Source organism: Vidua macroura, chromosome 3, assembly GCF_024509145.1.
Source record: "Vidua macroura isolate BioBank_ID:100142 chromosome 3, ASM2450914v1, whole genome shotgun sequence".
Classification (NCBI taxonomy): Eukaryota; Metazoa; Chordata; class Aves; order Passeriformes; family Viduidae; genus Vidua; species Vidua macroura.
Window position 1 is genome coordinate 82539381 of NC_071573.1, and position 20539 is coordinate 82559919.

Genomic DNA, 20539 nt, shown 5'->3' on the forward strand with positions numbered 1-20539 from the left:
ATGTCTAAAATTACATGTGGGAGAGGTCATTTCCTTATAGTGAAGTGCTACCTAAACTGACATGAAATCCCCCCTGCACTGGTCAGAGCAATGAGCAAAGTTCAGAGTGGCTGGGCCAGCCCTCTGGCCCCAAGGCCAGTTGGCATCCTCCAGCCAAAGCTATTAAACCTTCAGCCTCTCAAAGCTGCTGCTCACAAACTGCACACTGGGAATCATCCCTGGCGTGCTGTAACATCTAAATCATGGCCACGGGCTGCTTGTGAGACTTTAAGTTAGCCTTGGCCAAAGCTGACTGAGCCAGCAACCATTCTTCAAACAGTTCCAGAGTGCTCCATTCTCAGAGCCAGGACATGCACTAGTACAGGTGTACCCACATGGACCCATTTCCATCTGCTGTCTCCCAGCAGCCAGTAAACCAAGCAACTTAGCTTTAGTCAGATCCCTATCATTTTACAGTTCACACCATTAGAATTCTCCCACGAGCACAAATTTCCTAATGCTTCATTTTATTTTTATAAAACTAATTAAGATGTTGAAGTGAAGTAAATTGGGGTTTTCAGTTTTTTTAGCCATAAGCCTTACAATTCTCCACATGACATCTGTATGAGTTATCAGCTGTGGATGTACCAGCTGCATAAACCTAAACAAACTAGCCTGAAAATTTCAAGCCAAAAAACTAGCATTTTCTCCTCTCCAATTTATTTGATTCAGGCCTATAAACTGAAACAAGAGCATTAGTTGTATTTAAAATCCTATTAAATTACGCCTTGTTGTTTAAGAGGGATGCTCAGAGCATCTGTCACAACAGAAGCCAGCTGATTATTCCCCAAGAAAACCACAGGACCTTTGTCTCTGTCTACAACTGGATCTGTGCCTCAGAAGTGCGTCAGCCTCCCAGTCCTGCAGCTCTCATCAGTGCTCACCCAGAGCCCTAAAAGCTGCCAGCATTTGGCCACAGGGAACACAGAGCAAAGGCAGCATGGCACAAGGAGCAGTGTCACTCCCTGCTTCCTCACCAGCCTGTCCTGTCAAGAGCCCAGTGGAGAAAAATACATCCTCATCTGACAAACCACGGAGGTGGATAATACTCTCTGTAAGGTATCTTGCTGCTACCAAGGTTTCTTGACTCTTATGCAACTGAAAGCAACCTGAAAAAAAGAATCCATTGTCAGAGGTACCATGTTCAGAAATACTTGGTTTGTGGCTATTCATGCACCACTTTGGGAAAGTGTTTGTAGTCTTACATGACACACTGCTTCAGCATCAATATATTTTGGGTTTAATACCTTTCAGCACGCCAGATGACACTGCAAAATACACCTTCAAACCTATATCCACTGTGAAGTTTCAGAGGAAAGTCTTCATGTAATATGATCCTAATCTATCTTTAAATGCAGTGAGAAAACTCTGATGGAGTTAATGGTCTGCTATTATAGTCCAATGTTTGCCTCCCCTATTTTTAGGAGGGTAATTCTTTTCTGAACATCATTTATCTGGGTTCGGTTTTAATGTTAATCTATATTTCTATTCACAAAACTAAGACAGGAAAAAAATCCCCAGAGACAACTCAATTTTATCCTTGTATTCACAGCTGGTATCTTTATTAGGATTAAAAAGCAGCAAAAATAGGATGCCCATTATGATACATAAAACTGCTAAAATGAGCTTATCACTTAATCAGTAACCTGATTTATAAAGGAAGTCTTTTGTAGCTAAAGTATTCTGTCTTTCTGTCCTAGTTTTCATTTCTTTCTACTGATTTGCAACAGGTAACAAAAGGATATATTTTCAAACTGCTTTGGAGAAATATGTCAAAGACATACTCAGGCCAGTCCAGGTGGGACCACTGGGATAATCTGTTCTGACTTTCAGCATCCCTGAATTAATTCCTCTAAGGAGTAAAGGGTTTCTTCAGACTTCTTTTTCACTCTAAGTTCCATTCCTGAGCTGATAGTAGCAGAGAGCTGGTCTTTGCAATTTGTTTGCAATTAATTGACTGTCTTTACTTGACATATTTTCTTGCTTCTGTTCAGAATACACCTCCCTTCAGCCACCTCACTTTTCACATCTTTGCCCAGACTAAAAAGGGTTCTGTTCTAATATTTCTGTTTCCCACACAACTAATATCAGATCTCCCAGCTAAGCTGAACACTGATCTCTGGTAGCAAGAGAGAATGAGAAAATGAGGATATTACCATTATAAATCATGTCCAAGTTGGAGCAGAAGTTTAGAAAAATCAGATTACATCCTCTATCCAAAGTTCCCTGGAAGCTTCTCATCAGTTCCAACAAGTAAAAGGTTCCTTCTTTTTTGCCCTGTCTATGCTTCCTGAACCTGTTTTCAGAAGTTCTCCTGTCCTCGAAAGGCTTCCCTACTGACAGCTGCTGAACCAGAGGAGCATAGCACGTGGTCTCTTCATTACTACAATCAGCTGCATCTCATCATTCTTTACCATTTTAACCAAGATATTCAATACCTTGCAAAAATCTTAGTAGTCCAGGATTTATCTAACTCAGATAAGATAAATGAATATTACTTCTGCTCTACTGTATGCAAGATGACTCAAGTCACAATACTAATAGGAACTGTGCCATGATTCAAGAGAACTTCTCTGCCTTTTTTCATTAGCCCAGTTAATATAAATGGGAAAAAGCAGACCCATTCTCAGTTTCAAATGTCTTCACAGTGTCAACAGGAGGAATGTTGCTGAGTGTCTGGTTCTCACAAAGCGGATGTGGAAGCTTGGTTTTCTGCTGTAGACTCTACCCCCCTCCTTCTGGAGATAAGGTATTCCCTGGCTTTCTGTCCTCCTGCCTGCAAATGGAGGGAATCACAGCAGGTACCCTCCATGAACTGGTTGGTGACTGAGATGTGCAGCACTGACTGTTTTACAGTCTCATCCTCTTGGAATTGAAGGAACTGACAGCCTAGCCCGAACTGTCCACTCCTTCCAGACAGATCCCAAGAAAAAATAACCATCTTTCTAACACAAAATCTTTCCCCCAAAAATATTCAGACCACACATGGTGAGTGAGAACAAAGCCTTATGAGGTTATCTTCTAAGTTGGCTTGTCAGATCACAGGCACATTTTAGAAGCTTGACATTTAAAAAACAAAAATTGAATGCATGTCTAAGTATACTTGTTTCACAGCCTGGCACACCTGTGCCTCTAAAGATGGAGATGGTCCTGCTAATTTTCTTCCTTTTTTTTAGTTTGGTTACTCTTTCCACACACCTGCCCTCACTCCAGAACTGCATCAGCCACGTTATCCACCCACTGACTCAGCCAAAAACTGAATGTATTGCATTTGGCAGGGGCACCTTTATGGTGCAGTTTGATGCTACAACTCAGCAGATCTCACTGCTGGCTGTCATTGAGATGACACAATGTGCCTCCCTCCTGCCAAGTACCTCCTGCAGCTTTCCTCACACAAGCATAATGCAGGAACCAGGGGAACAAGGGAAGGAGCATCAATAACGTCAGCACCACAATCTCACCAGTTTCTATCAGGAACAAAACTGCATCCTAAGAAAATGGCTCAGCAGTGGCTAAAGGTACAGGTATCTGAAACATGAACTGTAGAAGCAGCATGTATTACATAAAAACAAGCTCAACTCACTCCCACAACTGAAAATATTATATGTGAGCCTCTGCCTTTACAAGTCATACAAACATAACCAAAGGGACTGTTGCAGTGTAAAATGCAGATGTAATATTGCTACTGCAGAGGATTACTTATCCTCACTTTTCACACAGATGTGGCTTAACATATACTCACAGATAATAAGGAGATACTATGCTCTAACAAACCAATACAAGCCCTAAACACATTAAAGGAACAGAATTTTAAACTGTGTTGAAACATCATCTTCTTATGTTTCCACTATGTTTCTGCTCCCATAAAGTAGCAATAAAAAACTATCCCACACACACATAAGCTTGAAATGCAAATCCTCATGGTCCTGTTACACTTGAGACCTGTAGTGACAGAGATTTTCTGCCAAATTTCTCTTTTCTTTGCCTGACTTAGGAAAGAAGAGCATAACTGACCCCTGGCAATTTTTACTGCAGTGAAATGGCAGCACTGTGACAGAACTTTACAAAGGTTCATATGATTAATTCATTGTTCTTGGCACAGGAAAATACAACTCAGCTATATACATATGAAAAAAAGGAGCTGTGATGAAGAGAAGAAGGTTAACAGAGAAAATTTTTTTTAAATAAAAAGAAACAAAAATCAGCATTGCATAACTATTTCCAAAAGTAAAGTGAGTGGGTCTCCACCGTAGCAAATACTGCATTGCATTTGACAGAAGGAAAACACTGTCTTCTATAACAGACCTCCAAACAGCTAAAAGCACCTGAATGCTTCATCCTCAAAAAAAAAAAAAAAAAAAAAAAAAAAAAAAAAAAAAAAAAAAAAAAAAGGAGATGTTTCAATGTCCTAAAAAGTAACCATAGAACTTTTCAACCTCAAGAGGAACAGACAGAACAGTATGTGAACAGAGGCCGCAAGCAACCAGCACTGCCCTGGTCTCCTGCTAGCAGCAACCTTCCGCTTGCACACAGAGACATAATTAAGGACACACAACATGAAACACTATTAAACTGGGAGGACAATCTGTTCAGCTTTATGCAAAATCAGTCTGCAGGTCTCTGAGAGCTGCTGAGATACAGCTTAGCCAAGGACTCTGCACACCTTTGCCTCTGAGCAATGTTTGTACAGTAACTTTGAAAAGAACCCAGTATTTAAGAAATGCAATTAAAATTGGAGACAGGTTTGGCTTTTAAGAGATTCTTAATCACAAGCAGTCAGCAAAGGAAAATATTTTCTATAAAGCTACAAAGACAGTTAAACTGCTCCATGCCCAATGCCTGCTAGCCTTATATTTTCCTGGCCAGATGTTGCACTCTGATAAATGCATTTAAATCTATTTCTGTGTGTGCACATACGTCCCTCACAAGGTGAGGGGAAAAGTTTATTTTTTAAGGCAGTTTGTCTAAAATCATTGCTCTCTGTGCAAGTAACAGTGTAATATTCTGAAACACAAAGGGGTCTTTAGCAAGTATAAATACAACTATCACTGCTAAAAACAAGAGATGACGGGAATTTGCTCATGGGTTTACTAGGTATTGTTTCAATAATCAAAGGGAAAAGGAGGCAAAAATGGAAGAAACAGAAAAAGGGGAAACACTAAGAAAGGAAAAAGACAACGTCCTACAGAAAAATCACCTAGAGACAGTGCCACGAAGGGGCCTTTGAGATGTGCACAGCTGGAAAAGCCTCTGAAGTCATACCCAAGTCTAGTTCTTTTGAATTCTTCTGTATTTTGGGAAACAAGACTTCCCAGCAATGTACACAAATAAAGTAAGTGATTCTATAATTTTCTTCTTGTAGTAGGAACAGTGTGTTCTTACAGCACTGAAAATCCATTTACACAGGAGTCTCTGATGGACTGTAAGAAAACAGATGCTATAAACCCCAAAATTTGGCTCATTGCTTCCTCATCAAAAGAATAAAATGCCATTGATGCTGGATCTACCCTCCAATTAATAGTGTGAATTTTCTTCTGTTGCATCAGAGTGAAACTAAAATATACAGCATTCCTGTGGAAATAAAAAATGGCTAAAACAAGGTGAAACTTGAAGACTGCACAGCAGGATTGAACCAGAACCTGGAAGTCTCACTGAGGGTACAGGCAGCTCCAAATTAGTGAGACAGACTAAGAGCCAAAGGACTCCAAGCAGACTAACACAGCCAGAAGATTCCCTTCCCAGCCTGGCAAGCAGCAGGTGACTGCCAGATTAAAGGTCAGGATGCAAAGCTGGTTGTTCTAGGAGGGGAGCTTGCAAAGCCTGCTGCCAGTTTAGATTATAACCCATGGGAAGAATCTGTGGAATTACACTATCCTGAAAACATTTCTATTTGACAGAATGCATGCTTGAAATTGTATTTTTGCTACAGACACAGGATCTTTCCTAGTCATAGGTATTTTCTTGTGAGGACACTGGGAAAGTGTGTTGGCTCTTCAATGGTTCTTCACCTCTAACTAAAACAGAGGGCAGGTTACCAGAGTTCGCCCATAACTTCACCTGATTTTAAAAATATCTCAGCCAACAGTGAGCCAAAAAGTCAAAATTATTAGAATTATGTGTTAGGACATTTTTTTTTCCTTTTCAACAAAGTGAGGATCTTAGTGGCTAGAACAAGAGACAGGAGAAATTTTGACCAGCTTGGAAGATCTCAGGGATTTGTAAAATATATCCTCAGCTATCAAGAACTTCTCCTGAAGGAATCATCCTGCAGGGCTAGACTATTGCTTCAAAAGGCTAACAATTCAAATCTTAGCTGGCAGCTAACTTCTTTCAATAGATAGATGGTTTTGTTTGCAATTTACCATATGTTTCAGTAATTCAAAAGAGTGGTTAAAAAGAAAGTGTTATTTTCATGCATTTTTTTCAGCAGAAACCTTTCAAAGATGCCAGAGAATAATTTAAATCTCGTATTTGGTATTCTACATTTTCCTCCTCTTTGTACTACTCCCTTTTGTCAAAGTGGCATATTTATAGCAAGTATTTTGCATCATGAAAGAAACCCTTTCAACAAACAACATCTACCTTCTTTTTCAAAATACATACACATAAATACAACTATGATAACTGCAACCCTTATTATTTCAACTAATTTTCAGTACCTACTAACTAAATGCAAAATGTTCTCTGATCTCCATGCTATATTACATTTATTCATGTTTATTTCTTCTTATTTGATTCTGAGGAATATTCTTTGCTCCCCAGAAAAGTTCCAGTTCAGCAAGGTAGATGAGAACTGTCAAGTCTAAACTATTGGAAACTCAGTCCTGCACAGATGAACAGAAAGTTGATCTTACAGTCTCACAGTTCTGCAGAGTGTGCAGAGTGCAGAATAGTTTCTTGCACATGGGAGTCCACAACTGCTACAGTTAAAAATCTGCAGGGATTTAGAGATGTTGCTTTGTTGTGTGCATCAGCTTCCTTTGTAGCATAATGATTTTGGGAAGAAAAACATCATTAATCCATTTTGTTTCTTTATTTTCCTAAAACATTAAATATTTGGTAATTGATTAAAGTTCACTGAAATAGCACCAAAGAGGGCAGCTTTATAAGCAGGTTTTGGAAAGTAAGCAAACGCTCTAATGCTCAGCAGTGTGCCCTGGCAGCCAAGAGGGCAGCCCACATCCTTGGGTTCACCAGGAACAGCATCACCAGCTGATCCAGAGGGGAGATTATCCCACTGCATTCAGCCTTGGTGCTGCCTCACCTCGAGCGCCGTGAGCAGTTCTGGGCTCCACAGCTCAGGAAGAGTGTGAAGGGCCTTGAATGCATCTAGAGGAAGGCAGCAAAGCTGGTGGTGGGGCTGGAAGGAAAGTCCTGGAAGAGCACCCTGGGCTTGTCCAGTCTGGAGAAAGGGAGGCTGAGGGGTGATTTCACAGCTCCCCACAGTTTGCTGAGGAGGGGAAGGGGAATGGGAGGAGCTGATCTCTTCTCCCTGGTGTCCAGTAATGGGATGTGTAATACCTTTGTCAGGGGAGGTTCAGACTTGCCATAAGGAAGCCTTTCTCCACAGGCAGTCAAACACTGGCACAGGCTTCCTAGCTTGCAGTTGTTTAAGACACATTTAGACAATGGCATTAATAACATGCTTTAATTAACTTCTGGTGAGCCCTGATGTGGTCAAGCAGTTGGATTAGATGATCACTGTAGATTACTTCCAACTGAAATATTCCATTCTACTCTAAATTCTGTGAAGAAAAATAAAAGTTTAAAAACAAAAAATCCCCCTAACAAGCGATTCACTCACATTTCCTATTATGTAACATGTTTACCACCTGAACGTTTAAGACGAAAACACAGAATTAATTTTTTTTGTGATAAGGTGAGTCAGCAGAACACAGAAAGTGTTTGAACTAGTTCTCTGTGTTTATCAGTCACATTGTTTTGTCACAATGAATAAAGCATTCCCAGCTATATTTCCTGCATTTATTGCAAATGAGATATAAAAGAAAATTTTCAGCACTAAAAAAAGTAGGTCATGTTTTTTTCCTTCTCATTAGCTTTAAGCAGCAAAACCCAGTGGCATAGGAATATTTATCTACCAGAACGGATAAAAACACCTAGCAGTGTGTTACCAGGAGATGTAACAAGCAATTAGCCTTGTTTCATCTGGGTGGGGTCTTAGTTCTGTCAGCTTAAGATACAAGTTCTTCTGGCCTTCTCCTGCCATAACCATGAGCTGCACCCTCTAGATTTTGTCACTCAGGGCCCATAGCCCAACACCAGGTACACCCAACTGCACTCCAGCTACTTCTGAAACCAGAGCCAGTGGATGCAGGACGTGGATCCATTAGATGCCACAAGCAGCAGTCTCCTGACAGCAAGGCAGAGGGTTGAAGGCACATCAAGGCAAGCTTGAGAGCTGCAGTAGTGTCTAGCACAGCAGTGACATGCTGGGTTTAATGCAGAATCCTGTTCCTACATAAACAAAAGGTCACAATTCCTCCATGAATTTTGGGGAATGATAAATCCCTTTGACCACTTGGAAAAAACATCTAGCCTTTCCTTCAGAAGGACTATGCTTGCATTTACTTATCGGTCACCTTAAAGGAGCAGAGATACTATGATTCCAACATGCTCCCAAGAATTTCAAACACAAGTTTGTGAAATAAAGTTGTCAATGCTTTCGCTATTTTCTCCTGACAGTTGCTATCCACACAGCACAGATGTGTCATTCTGCCAACTACAGATACACACACCCCTGACAATGCACTTTGAAACAACAGCAGTAACAGCAGTGCAAGTCATCCAGAATTCGTTCTGCTACGTTTTTGCAGATATTTACAGGTTTTCTCAGCACTATATGAAACTGCAACTGAAAAATGCATTGTGGCTCAAGACAAATGTCATATTTCAGATAAAATTGGACTATATTACTGCAACATTTTCTCATGTTTTTGTAAGGCTAGGAGGATGGATTTTTCTAAACCAGGGCTGACTGCCACTGCTATTATTCAGATCAGTAACAAAATTATCTTTGACTCAACTGAGCAGAACAAGGTTTCTAACCTTATTAATAAATGTCAACATTATTTCTCTTTCTGCAAATGCAACTATATCTGTGTAGCTTGTGTGTTTTTGCAGCTCTGTATCTGTAAATTCTCTTTTCTTTCATACTTCTGCAGACCCATTTCTTAGTGGCAAGGTGCGTCCCCAAACACAGCAGCCATCTGATTATTATCCCATAAAACTGCAGACACATCTCCTGTAAGGCCAAGAGGAGTCACCTCCACACAGCCAAAGGTATTGCTGAACACCACACTGCATAAACCCAGAGACTTCCAAACCTCCCTGGGACTTGAAGCTGGGAACCTTTACTAGAAAACAGACCTTGCTGCAGGCAGGCCAGTTTGAGCAGGAAGGGACTGCTTGCACATAGCAGCTGTCTTCTTTGATCAAAGACTAATTTTGTATGTCTTTTCTAACTAATTTTACCTTCCTAGCTGGCAAATACTGTAGAATGTAATGGTAGGCATCCTTCAAATGCCACTCCTGTCTGTTTCTACATAAACCTATCAGATCACTCAATTAGATATGTTTCAGAAAGACTATCTGACCTTAGGAGATGCAGATCCAGATCAAAGGTTTAAAGCATACTTGAATTGCATTTCTTTAGATGACAGGGATGACAATTTCACTAGCCCTGCAGCAATTTAATAACAGGTTTCAGTTGCTGATGCTCTATTGTTCATCAGATCAAAGGAAGCTTCTTTTCAAATGAAGTCACACAAAAATTCACTTGATTTTCTCTCAAAAAACACAGATTAAGAAACCAGTCTTTAATTGATTTGTAAAGTTACTACTAAATTGTTCCAAATAATCATGCATAAATGTTTTAATAGCACTGATAATACCCAACATCATCCTCTGCAGCATACAGAAATGCCAGGAAACAAAACAAACTTGTGGAAGTTTAAACAGAATTCCCACTGTTAAATTCTGATGAATTTTTTTCTGAGTCACTTTCTCTTGCTTCAAGTGGGACCTATCCAGTGCATTCAGAGGACCTGTGCTACACAGACTGGTGAAAAGAATCACAACAGGCTGTATCTCCCAGCCTGTGAAGGTAAACAATATTCTGCCCTTTTGTAACAACATAAAAATCCAAAAGCCAATGGGAAAGCATATTAGCATGTGTGAATGGAACATACCCAATCATTTTGATTTGCATTTAATATGAAGTACGGGTTCATGGTTTCAGGACTCTTCTCACAAAAAAAAAAAGCTCTGAGGGTAACCCTGCTGGCAGAGTTTGCAACAGAACAATCCCATGAAATGGTTCATTCAGAAAGCCAGAGACTGTGGCTGTTCAGGGCTTTGCCACAGGCAGAAGCTTGCCACAGGTTATCATTACCCCTGTGACAGGGGCACAGCTAGACATGGCCTGGCGCTGCAGACACTGGGTTCCATGGGCCAGTGTCTCACTCGGCCACCTCAGCACCCACGAAGGCAAATGCTCACAGCTGTGATGGAGGAGGCCAGAACACAGCCAGGGGCTCAGCCCAAGAGCTCTGAAACAGGCAGAAGAGCAACTTTGAAGTCAACATCACTAAGGCCTTCCAATGCCCCTGCCATCCCTGTCAGAGCTGTCAGATAAAAATCTTTGGAACATTGTTTACATGAATGTTACTTTTTTCCTAGGCAGGAAAGGAACTATTCTATTCCACTGTATGTCCCCATTAGCCAGCACAATCATACTGGTGTGTATCTTATGTTGGCATAACTATTCTGATATTCTGCAAACAACTCATTAGCTGAAGTAATGTACATAAATAAAGCTCCCAAGCACAGACCAAACACATGGAATAACATAGAATAATAGAGATGGGTGAGCAAGCACCATGATTTCTGCTCTCTAACTTACACTGAAGACAGACATCCACAGCTGCAATAAAGGAGCAGGCATTTTTGACATGGCCCTGACAGATGCTGACATATCTTGAGCATCCTAAAGGCATCAGGACTTTAATTCTCTCCTGGGAATCCTAAAATCAGTGGTTTATTTTTACTGAGGGATAATTAGCATCTATCAGTGATTCAAAGGTTCAAGTATGTATACATAAGCATATATATATATATATATATATATATATATATATATATATATATATATATATATATATATATCCATATTCACATATATATATATGGATATTTGTATCTCTCCATATATATGTGTGCATGCAAAAGTACATACCTACATACGCATATTCAAACAAAATGCAAGTTGATACACATGCAAATGTCACTCCCAGGCATTAACTACTGCAAGTTTATTCCTTGCAGCAAAATGACAAACACCTTGTGCTTTCCCATTTTGTCTTAGTAGGAATGATGGGTATTAGTTATCCAGGGATAGAACAGCAAAATCAACAATAACAAATCCTGGAACTCTTACCTGTGAAGACAAGGTGTGTCCTACCCAAGGCAGATGGGCAGCAACAGAAGGGCACACTGTCACTGATGACTCACTTGACTCCCTGAACAACCTGCATCTCCTAAGAACTTCCCTTCAGAAATCAGCTAGTAAGACAGTTACTCCCTTTTCTTTGTACCAAATTCAATTACAGTGAAGTACAATATTAAATTTAGACTAAATAAGCTTGTTTACTGATGTAAATCAAATTGATTTTCCCTTCCCCCACTAATGAGATAGAAATAACTTGTTTTGAGTAGGTTCCTCATCACTGTAGCTCACATGCTTTAGACTCAGCCCCTTCAGAATGTTAATAAATGTCTTACAGTATAGTAGCACACCTGAGTGGAAAGACTGCCACAGCTTTGAAGAGAAGAATTAAAAGATTTCACCCCAAAATACTTCATAGATGGAGGTCTACAGCCCACATAAGACAAGAAAGGAAGTTTTGTGTCCATGTTCTCTTCCAATAAGACAAGCTATGTTAAATGAATTGCCTGTACAATATTTGTATCTCAGTCACTGCTTCTGCTTAGTCACCAACAACTTTGAGTCATTCCTTGAAAGATCAGGTCACCCTTTGCTCATCTACATGAGACACACTGAAATCTGATGTTTTCAGAAATGACAGGCAACAGTGACTTAAGTCTCTGAATTGAGTCCATCTGCCCATCCAACAGGTGCCAACTAAACAACATATCAACGTCAGGAGAGAAGATTATGGAAACAATATCTCAGCTACTGAGGAATTCAGAAGCTCTTCTGAGCTTTGGCAGCTATCTGCAGACCAATTTCATTGACAGTCACAGGTAAGAAACATTACCACCGCCTCTACATTTACTCTCACCTTGCCAAGGAAGAAAATTTGCCAACTTAATGGACTTGTGAAATGTTAACTATCTTCTGTAAAACTTATTAAAAAATTAAGCTGTTAAAAAACACTGACATACTTGAACATGGTCATGCTTTTTTGGATACAGTAGATTTCAGCCAGGCATAGATTCCATGGAGTACTGTGTTTCTGTGTTCGTTACCCTTCTTAGCAAGCTTCCACACTGTAAGGAAAACAAAGACTGCATCATTTCCTTCTGGACAGACTCCCCTAGGGGGCCAACACTTGAGGCTGCAGCTGAGGAAGCTGTTGCCCTTAGAGTACTTGCTAGCAAAGAGATGCACTCTGGGTTACCAGCTCAGTGACAATTTTCTATCTTCAAGTTGCACTCAGATTGATAAAAATAAAAGTGATACTGATATTATATAATGAAGAACTTCCTTAAGTGCTATTTTTCCACAACTCCCAATTTCTGAACATTCCTAAGTAATTTGTAATAATATATTGCATGCAAGTTAGCTTTTACTTCAATATTCTTTTTCATTTATTATAATCAAATTCAGTTATATGCAACATCCAGCAATCACTGGCACTATACCAGAGTTAGGAAAAAGAATTTCTAGACTTTAACAATATGGGTGGAAGATTAAGGAGAACAGGTCACCATCAGTGAAGTAGGTCCATTTGGGGACTTGGACTCTATAGAAAAACAAAGGGGAAAAATCTTCACAACCTCAGTCAGAACAATACCTCCTTTGAAGTTTTATTACAGCTGATTGTAATCAAAGGTCGGTAAGAAACTTTCTACACACGACAGCATGTAGTCCAAAGTGTGTTCTTTAAAGTAGCATTATTTCTGACATGATCTATCTGCCAAGAAGAAGTGTAAATATTTGAAAAGCACTAGAGCATACAGGAATGGTGCAACAGTTAGGTCCTAAATACCATACACAAATTCAACCTGCATCCTTGTGACTGTGGTTCACAATCAGCTCCCTCCTGAACACATTCCTTAAGTGATCTGAACTGCTGTTCACAGGCTCACAGTTCTCTTCATCACAAGGCAGGAGAATAAAACTAGAGTTTAGACTTACTTGGAATACAGACCTGAAACCTAGAGGCAAACAGTGAGTCCTTAAGGTGAAAACCAGCTAAAGCCTTCAATATTGCCCTCCCTACCTCACAGAATTCATAGTCATGAGTGAGGCTCTCAGGCTCTCTCTACCACAACCCTGCAAAATAGTACTCACAGAAGCCAGCAAAAATGAATATGAGTCACCCAACCTGATAATAAGAAACTTGAGGAAGAATGAAGCCAAGGGATTAGAACCAGAAAGTCCCCACGTGTCTCCTATGCACCTGTTATAATTGCTAATGTCCAAGACTGGATGCATGATGTGTCCAGTGACTGAGTAAGGATCCAGCTTTTTTCTTCCACTATCACTGCTGTGGTTACAGCAGTGCTTTGCAGGTGTACAGCCAAAAGCACCACCACCCTGAACAGGCAAAGTGGCACAGTATGATGTTCATGTGGGATTCATAAATCAGGCTTTGAGAATCCAATCCAACAGGTGTATCCCCAACATGCTGACAGATGTAGATAATACTATGGTTAAGCACTTAAAATGCTGCTACTTCCCAGGTAAATATTTCAGGATCACTTCCAACTGTAAAGATTATTGTCTCATTTCTGAAAAGCTAGCTTACCTGCTGCTCTGATTTTACAAAACTCAAGTATTAAAAAATCATGATAATATTTAAAATTTACAAAGCTCATTATTTTTCTAGTTGAATTTGCATAAATCACATGCAACAAGTTGTAAATCCCTCCAAATGACCACCATAACTAATACTGTTTTCTCAAAAGGCACTTATATCACTCAACCAAATTACTTTCAGTTTTGACTGTTGTGCTTTTGGGGTGAAGAGCGGCAAACAAAAAAAAAAAAAGTTAAGATGGTGGATATTCTATAAGTGACATATTCTAAATTAACTTATTTCACAACTCCAACAAGAAACACAATCTTTCTGATAAGTGCTGTGAGAAATGTTGAGTTACAATTACTTTTAACAAACAAGGGTGGAGTTGAAATTCATCGTCCATTGGAAACCAGCTTAGCCTTAAGAATGCTAGCACTGTATTCATCTCCATTACATTACCCAACAACAAGTGAACCAAACAAACATGACTACAATTATTCTGACATTCCAAAGTTTTATAATGTGATTTAAAGTCATTCCAGGAAACAAAAAATCCAACTCATTTGACCTCCATAATACGCTTAATCAAAAAGAGAGCTTTAGGCTCATAGAGCCAATATTTGCTATAGAAACAATGTAGCTATAACTGCACCTATCTTATCAAGCTTCCTAGTAAAAATTCCATAATCCTCTTCAGTTGCAAGAGTCAAAGTCCAAGTTTTGGTCACTTAAAAAAGTCTATTCTTTTCAGGTCGTTGCTGTTCCTCCCCAAACTCTCCTGTCCTCCCAAATATGTTTTCCTGAAGAATGTGGCTGAGCAGCACTTATCTTTGTGGACTAAAAGGAATTCATTTCAGTGACCTGGTTTTCTCATCTTGTGAACATACAAAAATTTCAATGGAAAATTGTTTCACATATCTCACTAGTCAAAGTAGATTGTACCTGCTGTGCCATAATTTCACTAATTTCCCTATGTTATCTGTTCAGCTCAACAGATGAAGCTTCAATAAATTAATACCACAAAGGAGAAAGTACCAGTGAGGCAGTTGTTTGAAGGTTCTCCATTATTTAACAGCTCTTCAGTGATATTCCCCTTACCTGATCTTCAGCCCTCTAACTGCAAGACTGAAGTCTTCTCTGGTTTGGCATTTCTAGGGAACTGCAGGAATTCCTAACTTAAAATTACTTAGCTCATACTACCAGCTTCCTGACAAAGGTAAAGCTGCTTTAAAACACTGAAAACCATTTAACTATGATGTACTATGTATGTAGTACAGTAGCACAAGTGTAAATTTTTATTGATAGACTGGAGAAAGCGAAACCGATAAAATGACAGTCATCTGGGAATGATTTGGTGAAAAACATGGGCATAAACTATTTCCTGAGAACAGTGAAGCACTGCTGAGGGAGAAAAGCAAAGGCTACTTTTAAAGTAATCTTTCTCTTAGACACAAAAGAACATTGATTGTCCTTATCAGGGAGGAGTAGCAAAGCCTGCCTCCTCAGCCCTACAAAGAAGTGCTTGGAATTCGAGACACAACTTACCGACACAAGGAGAAATTCAGGTCAGAAAGACCAGGAGACAGTCAGGCTTGTAGAAACATGCCTGTCTGCCTACTCAGAGGCTTCACGCTGCGATTCGATTGAATCTGCCTAAGGCATGCTTAAAACAACGCGAGGTGATTTAGAAATGCACCTGCACGCACAATGCCTCCCTCCTCCCTTCCCACAGGAAGGTCTCAGACACTTCTCTACAGCGTCCCTAAGGCTAAACCCGCTGTCCAGCTTCACTAAACACTGAAGATCAATGTTTCCACTCCAGCAACAGCTACCTTTTGGGATCTGTGAGTTATTTTAAGCTCATGAAGCATTTATAGTCACAAGTTTTATTAAACAAACAAAAAGCAGTTGCAAGAATTAACCTCTCGGGGGTCTAAGAACTTTTAGATGTTTGGAAGATGCTGCTGGGAGAACTCCAAAACCAAATGAAGGGAAAATTCACATTATTCTTGGCTCCTTCTCTTTTGATTCAATTACTTCCTTTTCCCACTCTTCGGAATGACCCTCAAATTATTTTATGCGTTAGACTCTTAGAATTAGGCATGACAATTATATATTTTCATCTTCTTTAGCCCAAAACAAATTACACCAAGTATTGAGATCAATAAATACTTTAGTAGTTTCTAGATAAAGTTATATTTACACAAACTAAAGCCTTTTCTGAGTATACAATCAGTGTATTTCTCAGGAGTGTTTCAGCCAAATGCCTATAATCTGACCTGGGTATCCTGAAGATTTCAAAAGGAGTCATACACAAAGAGTTTAGCTCATAATACTTGCCAAAACAAAGGCTTACCCTAGAGACTACATGGACTTTCCATTTTAAGATAAAGAGTAATTTAACAAAGTATCTCTAGAGACTGGAAAAATAATGATGTCACTGTTATGTCATGCTGGGGTTTTTTTTGTTGTTTTGTTTGTTTGGTTGGTTTTTTTTGTCAGTCAGTATTACATATAGAAGTTTCTGGTCAAAAACACCCACTCTTATAAGCAGTTAGCCTACAATTTGACTCAAGTTGACTTACAGGTAGAAATTAAACCACAGATTCTGACACCATTTTTAGCAGCAGACAGAGTAGGATCTATATGGGGTACTCATTTTTTCTCGATGGGGAAATAATTCTGTCTTGTGAATTGCACAGGATCCCCAAAAATAGCTGATGTAGTGCTGAAGGCTGGAGGAGATGACAATTGTATGACTCAAATACTTTTTTCTTTCCTTTCACTAATGTTTAGTTCTAGAAAGATGATAATAATTTTAAAACTTCCCTTAAAACTGTTTAAAGACATGAAATACAGTAACCACCTTCTTCTCCAGATGCAGATTCCCACATAACTAGCTAATAATAGTGTTTTCTTCATAATTTTCCTCCATCCTTAGCCTGGATCTAAGGACACCCCCTGCAAAGCCTACAGAAAAAAATGGAAAGCCTCTGTGATGCAACACTGAGAACAGCAGGAACCTAGCCCATAATTAAAGTTCTTAAATGCTGTGATAACACAGATAAAAAAACTGACAGAAAAGAGATGTCAGAGCTCTGGCCCTCTATAACAGTACCTTCAATCATTGAATCATCTGTTATGCTCTGCCTAGGCTCCATTCAGATGCACTACTGACTAGATGAAGAAAGTTGACTATCACCAGCATGCAAACTGTTACCTGTATTCTGTCATCCTCTTGTTGTCCAACCCAGAAAAAAAGTCAGCAAGAGAACTGATGTGCAATTTAAATTGCTTGTCAATTGACTCAAATTTAGTTTGCTGGGTTAACAGATAGTTATGAGGATTATATTGCTCTGCTAACTGCATAGGTACCTTGCAGGCAGACAGGGTAAGGAGAGAGCAGAATCAAAAAGTCCTATGCTTCTTGCAGACTGGACATGGGGGTGAGTGAACTGTGTGGCCCTTTTCTACTCTCCAATAAAAACAAAATACAAAACTATGTATATTGTTCAGCCCATGGAGCATGAAACAGAAACTAAAACCAGCAATGCTACACTACCACAGCATGAACCAACTGCACATGCAGGGAAGATGATGTTTCTCTTATGGATGCTTGATGGACATGAATTACAGAGTTCTGAAGACGCTGTGTTTACTCAGTTGGCTACTGAAATGGATAATTAGTTTTTATTAGCTGTAACGCAGCCACTAAGCATTTTGAACACTTCATGCCAAAACACATCAGAACACATACCTGTCATCATGTTGCTGAACTGAACACTAGATCCACACAGTAAAAGGCTGAAGGAACTGAATACACAATAAACCTTCCGACAGGAAGGTCTGCAACACTGAAAGTGCTGCTGCACTCACTGCTGAAGCATAAAGAATATCAATTATATCTAAATCCTTTAGATGTTTCTCATTAAAGAATGAATTCAGTAGGATGGTAATGCCCAGATTTCCTTAACAGAAAGCTGTCACTTTATATGAAAATATGGAAATTCACAGGTCACATGCATAATTAATTAAACAAGAGATTAATGTATAAGCTTCAATTAAACAGAGAATGCAGTGGTGCCCTTCAAAAGCAAGTCTGAGAAGAGCTGTACCTATTCCAGAGTATTTCTTAATGCAGAGAGGTGCTGGTGGCCTGAAGCCTGTCCCTAGTCTCTTGTATTTATCTGTCCACCCTGCCGTGGGTGGCAGGCACCGAGGCACCGCACCTGACCGGGCTCGCCTCCCCTCGGGATGGTCTCCCCTGCACCGCGGCGCTGGTCTCCTCCCAACAGGGAAAGTTTAGCCCCACTTAACGACCTCTAAGACCCTTAAATACACCCAAGATTTGTCCCCTACGAAGGTTTCGGGGTGCTTGGTTTGCCAAAGGTAATTTACAAGCTAAGTTAAGCTTCGGCAGCCTTGCGGAGGAGAGTTGTGTTGTCCGCCCCCATCGCACACGCAACCGCGGCAAATCCAGCCCCGCGTCCCAGGGCAGCCCGCGGACGGACTCGGGTCCGTGCCGGCCTGCGGGGACAAGGCTCGGAGCCGAGGGCAGGCTGGGCAGCGCGGGGAGAACGAGCTGCCAGCCCCGCGCAGTCCCCGGCGCCGCAGGCTGAGCCCTGCCCGCGGCGGCCGCGCTCCTTTCGCTGCTCCCCGCCGCTCGCCCCCACTCACCGCCACCGAGCCCGAGGAGGAGGCGACGAAGACGCGGATCACCATCTTCACCTCATGAGCCGCGGCGACAGGAGCGGTCGGGACGGGGCAGCGAGGCTGCGAGGAGCCGCTCCCCGGCACGGGACGGAGCCGCGGCCGCCCAGCTCCACCTGGCCACCGCCCCCGAGCGTGGCCACCGCCCGCAGCACCCCCTGCCCTGCCCTGCCCTGCCCTGCCCTGCCCGCGCAGCCCCTCTCTCTCGGGCGAGCCGGGTCCGGCTCCCGGCTGGCAGGAGGCAGCGATAGCGGCAGAGGCGGGGGGTGTGGGCGGCGCGCAGGGACCGACGGGCGCTGTAGTCCTCGCCGGGCGGGGACAGCCGTAGCACGGAGCCAGGAGGGAGCCAGGAAGGAGTCTGCCCGCCCCCAGCTGCCGGGTAAACGGAGGCATGCGGCAGCCTGCCCGCCCCAGCTGCCGTGCCCCAGCGCCCGGGGCTGCCCGCTGCCACCGTGCGCCCGGGAGAGGCTAAGAGGGGCTTGTGTCGCCCTCCGGGTGCGCTGCCCGCAGGTCGAGGTGAACAACGCCTGGAATTGCTCCCCCTCGGCAGGAGGGCTGCTCCTCGCTCCAGCTCAGGCTGCTCCTGGTCCTCCTACCCCATGCGGAGCCGCCAGATCTGGTCCGCTGGGTCCGGGTCTGGCCCCTTGGTCGCCGCTTACTGCGGCAAAGGGATGGAAAATGAGCCGTTCTGGACAGGCATTCCTGACAAGGCAAGCAACCGGGACGAGGCAGGAGAGGCAGGACAATGGGTGAGAGGGCTGTCCTATGCCATATATCCCAAAGGAGTTAAACAGCGCTGCCCATTTTCACTCCCTGGTATGGATGTACAGTTCCCAATATTGTCAGCTCTGGAACAGATGCTATTAATCATCAGGATAAGCAGATAACCCCAAATAACACTTCATCAGTCAGCTCATCTGCAAATGACCAAGGGCAACTCGGTCCCCATCAGCTTTTGGGTCTGTGAGGATGCAGCCTGCCGTTAAATAAAGTCAAGAACCACACAGCTCACAACCTTACACATATTACTATAGTCGTAACCCTCATCCTCCTACTTGCCTGCGTGCAGCCAGATGGTTGCTCATTCCCTCTGACTAAATTTCCCCTTCACACCGTTTCACCCCAATGATGAAATGTGCTCTGTCATCCTCCTTCACACCTTTGCATTGCCACTGCCCTCAGTGAATTTCCACTGTTCAGACTAAGCACAGACCTCGACTTGCTGCTAAATATATCCTTAAAGCTTGTTATACATTTTAATATTGATTATTTATTTTGAAATCCTGAATTTCTTGAGGAAGGCACCTAGCAAAAGCCATAAAACTCTCAGTGCTCTCTTAGAGCTTGATTTATCTTGTGGGATTCATTGGAAAGCTTTCTACTGATTTCACTGTCCTCTGGACTGGAGCTTAAGATCAGGAGTATAAAACAGGAATATAATATCAGGAATTCCTAAAAACAGGAATTTGAGTACCAATCTTGCAGAGATGTATGCATTACTTTGCTTTCGTGAGAGTGCTTGTTGAAAGAGAAGAAGAGTAAACTTTATTGGAGTGCACTTAGGTACAAAGGTTAAGATTTTCTGGCTTCCAGTGCTCCCGTCTTCACTTGAGCATAACCTTTACTATGGGAACCACAAACTGGTGAACGACAAGTGTTCATTGTTTAATTCCTGCTGAATGACCAGGAAAAGCAGCAAAGGAGACAAACTTGTTTTTATGTTGGTTCATAAGGCAACACCAAGCAACTTGTTAAAATTCTGTGATAGGTGAGTAATTATAGGA

The 20539-nt window shown here is 41.6% G+C and overlaps 1 protein-coding gene across 1 annotated transcript in view; it reads right to left on the reverse strand.

The window, feature by feature from the left end:
• SH3BGRL2 (SH3 domain binding glutamate rich protein like 2) overlaps positions 1–18898 on the reverse strand; it is a 38036-nt gene extending 19138 nt beyond the window's left edge. The window contains exon 1 of the mRNA XM_053973555.1: positions 18723–18898. Within this exon, the coding sequence (XP_053829530.1) occupies positions 18723–18767 (45 nt within the window). The 5' untranslated portion in view covers positions 18768–18898. The remainder of the gene's footprint in view (positions 1–18722) is intronic.
• Between the last annotated feature and the right edge of the window lie 1641 nt (positions 18899–20539).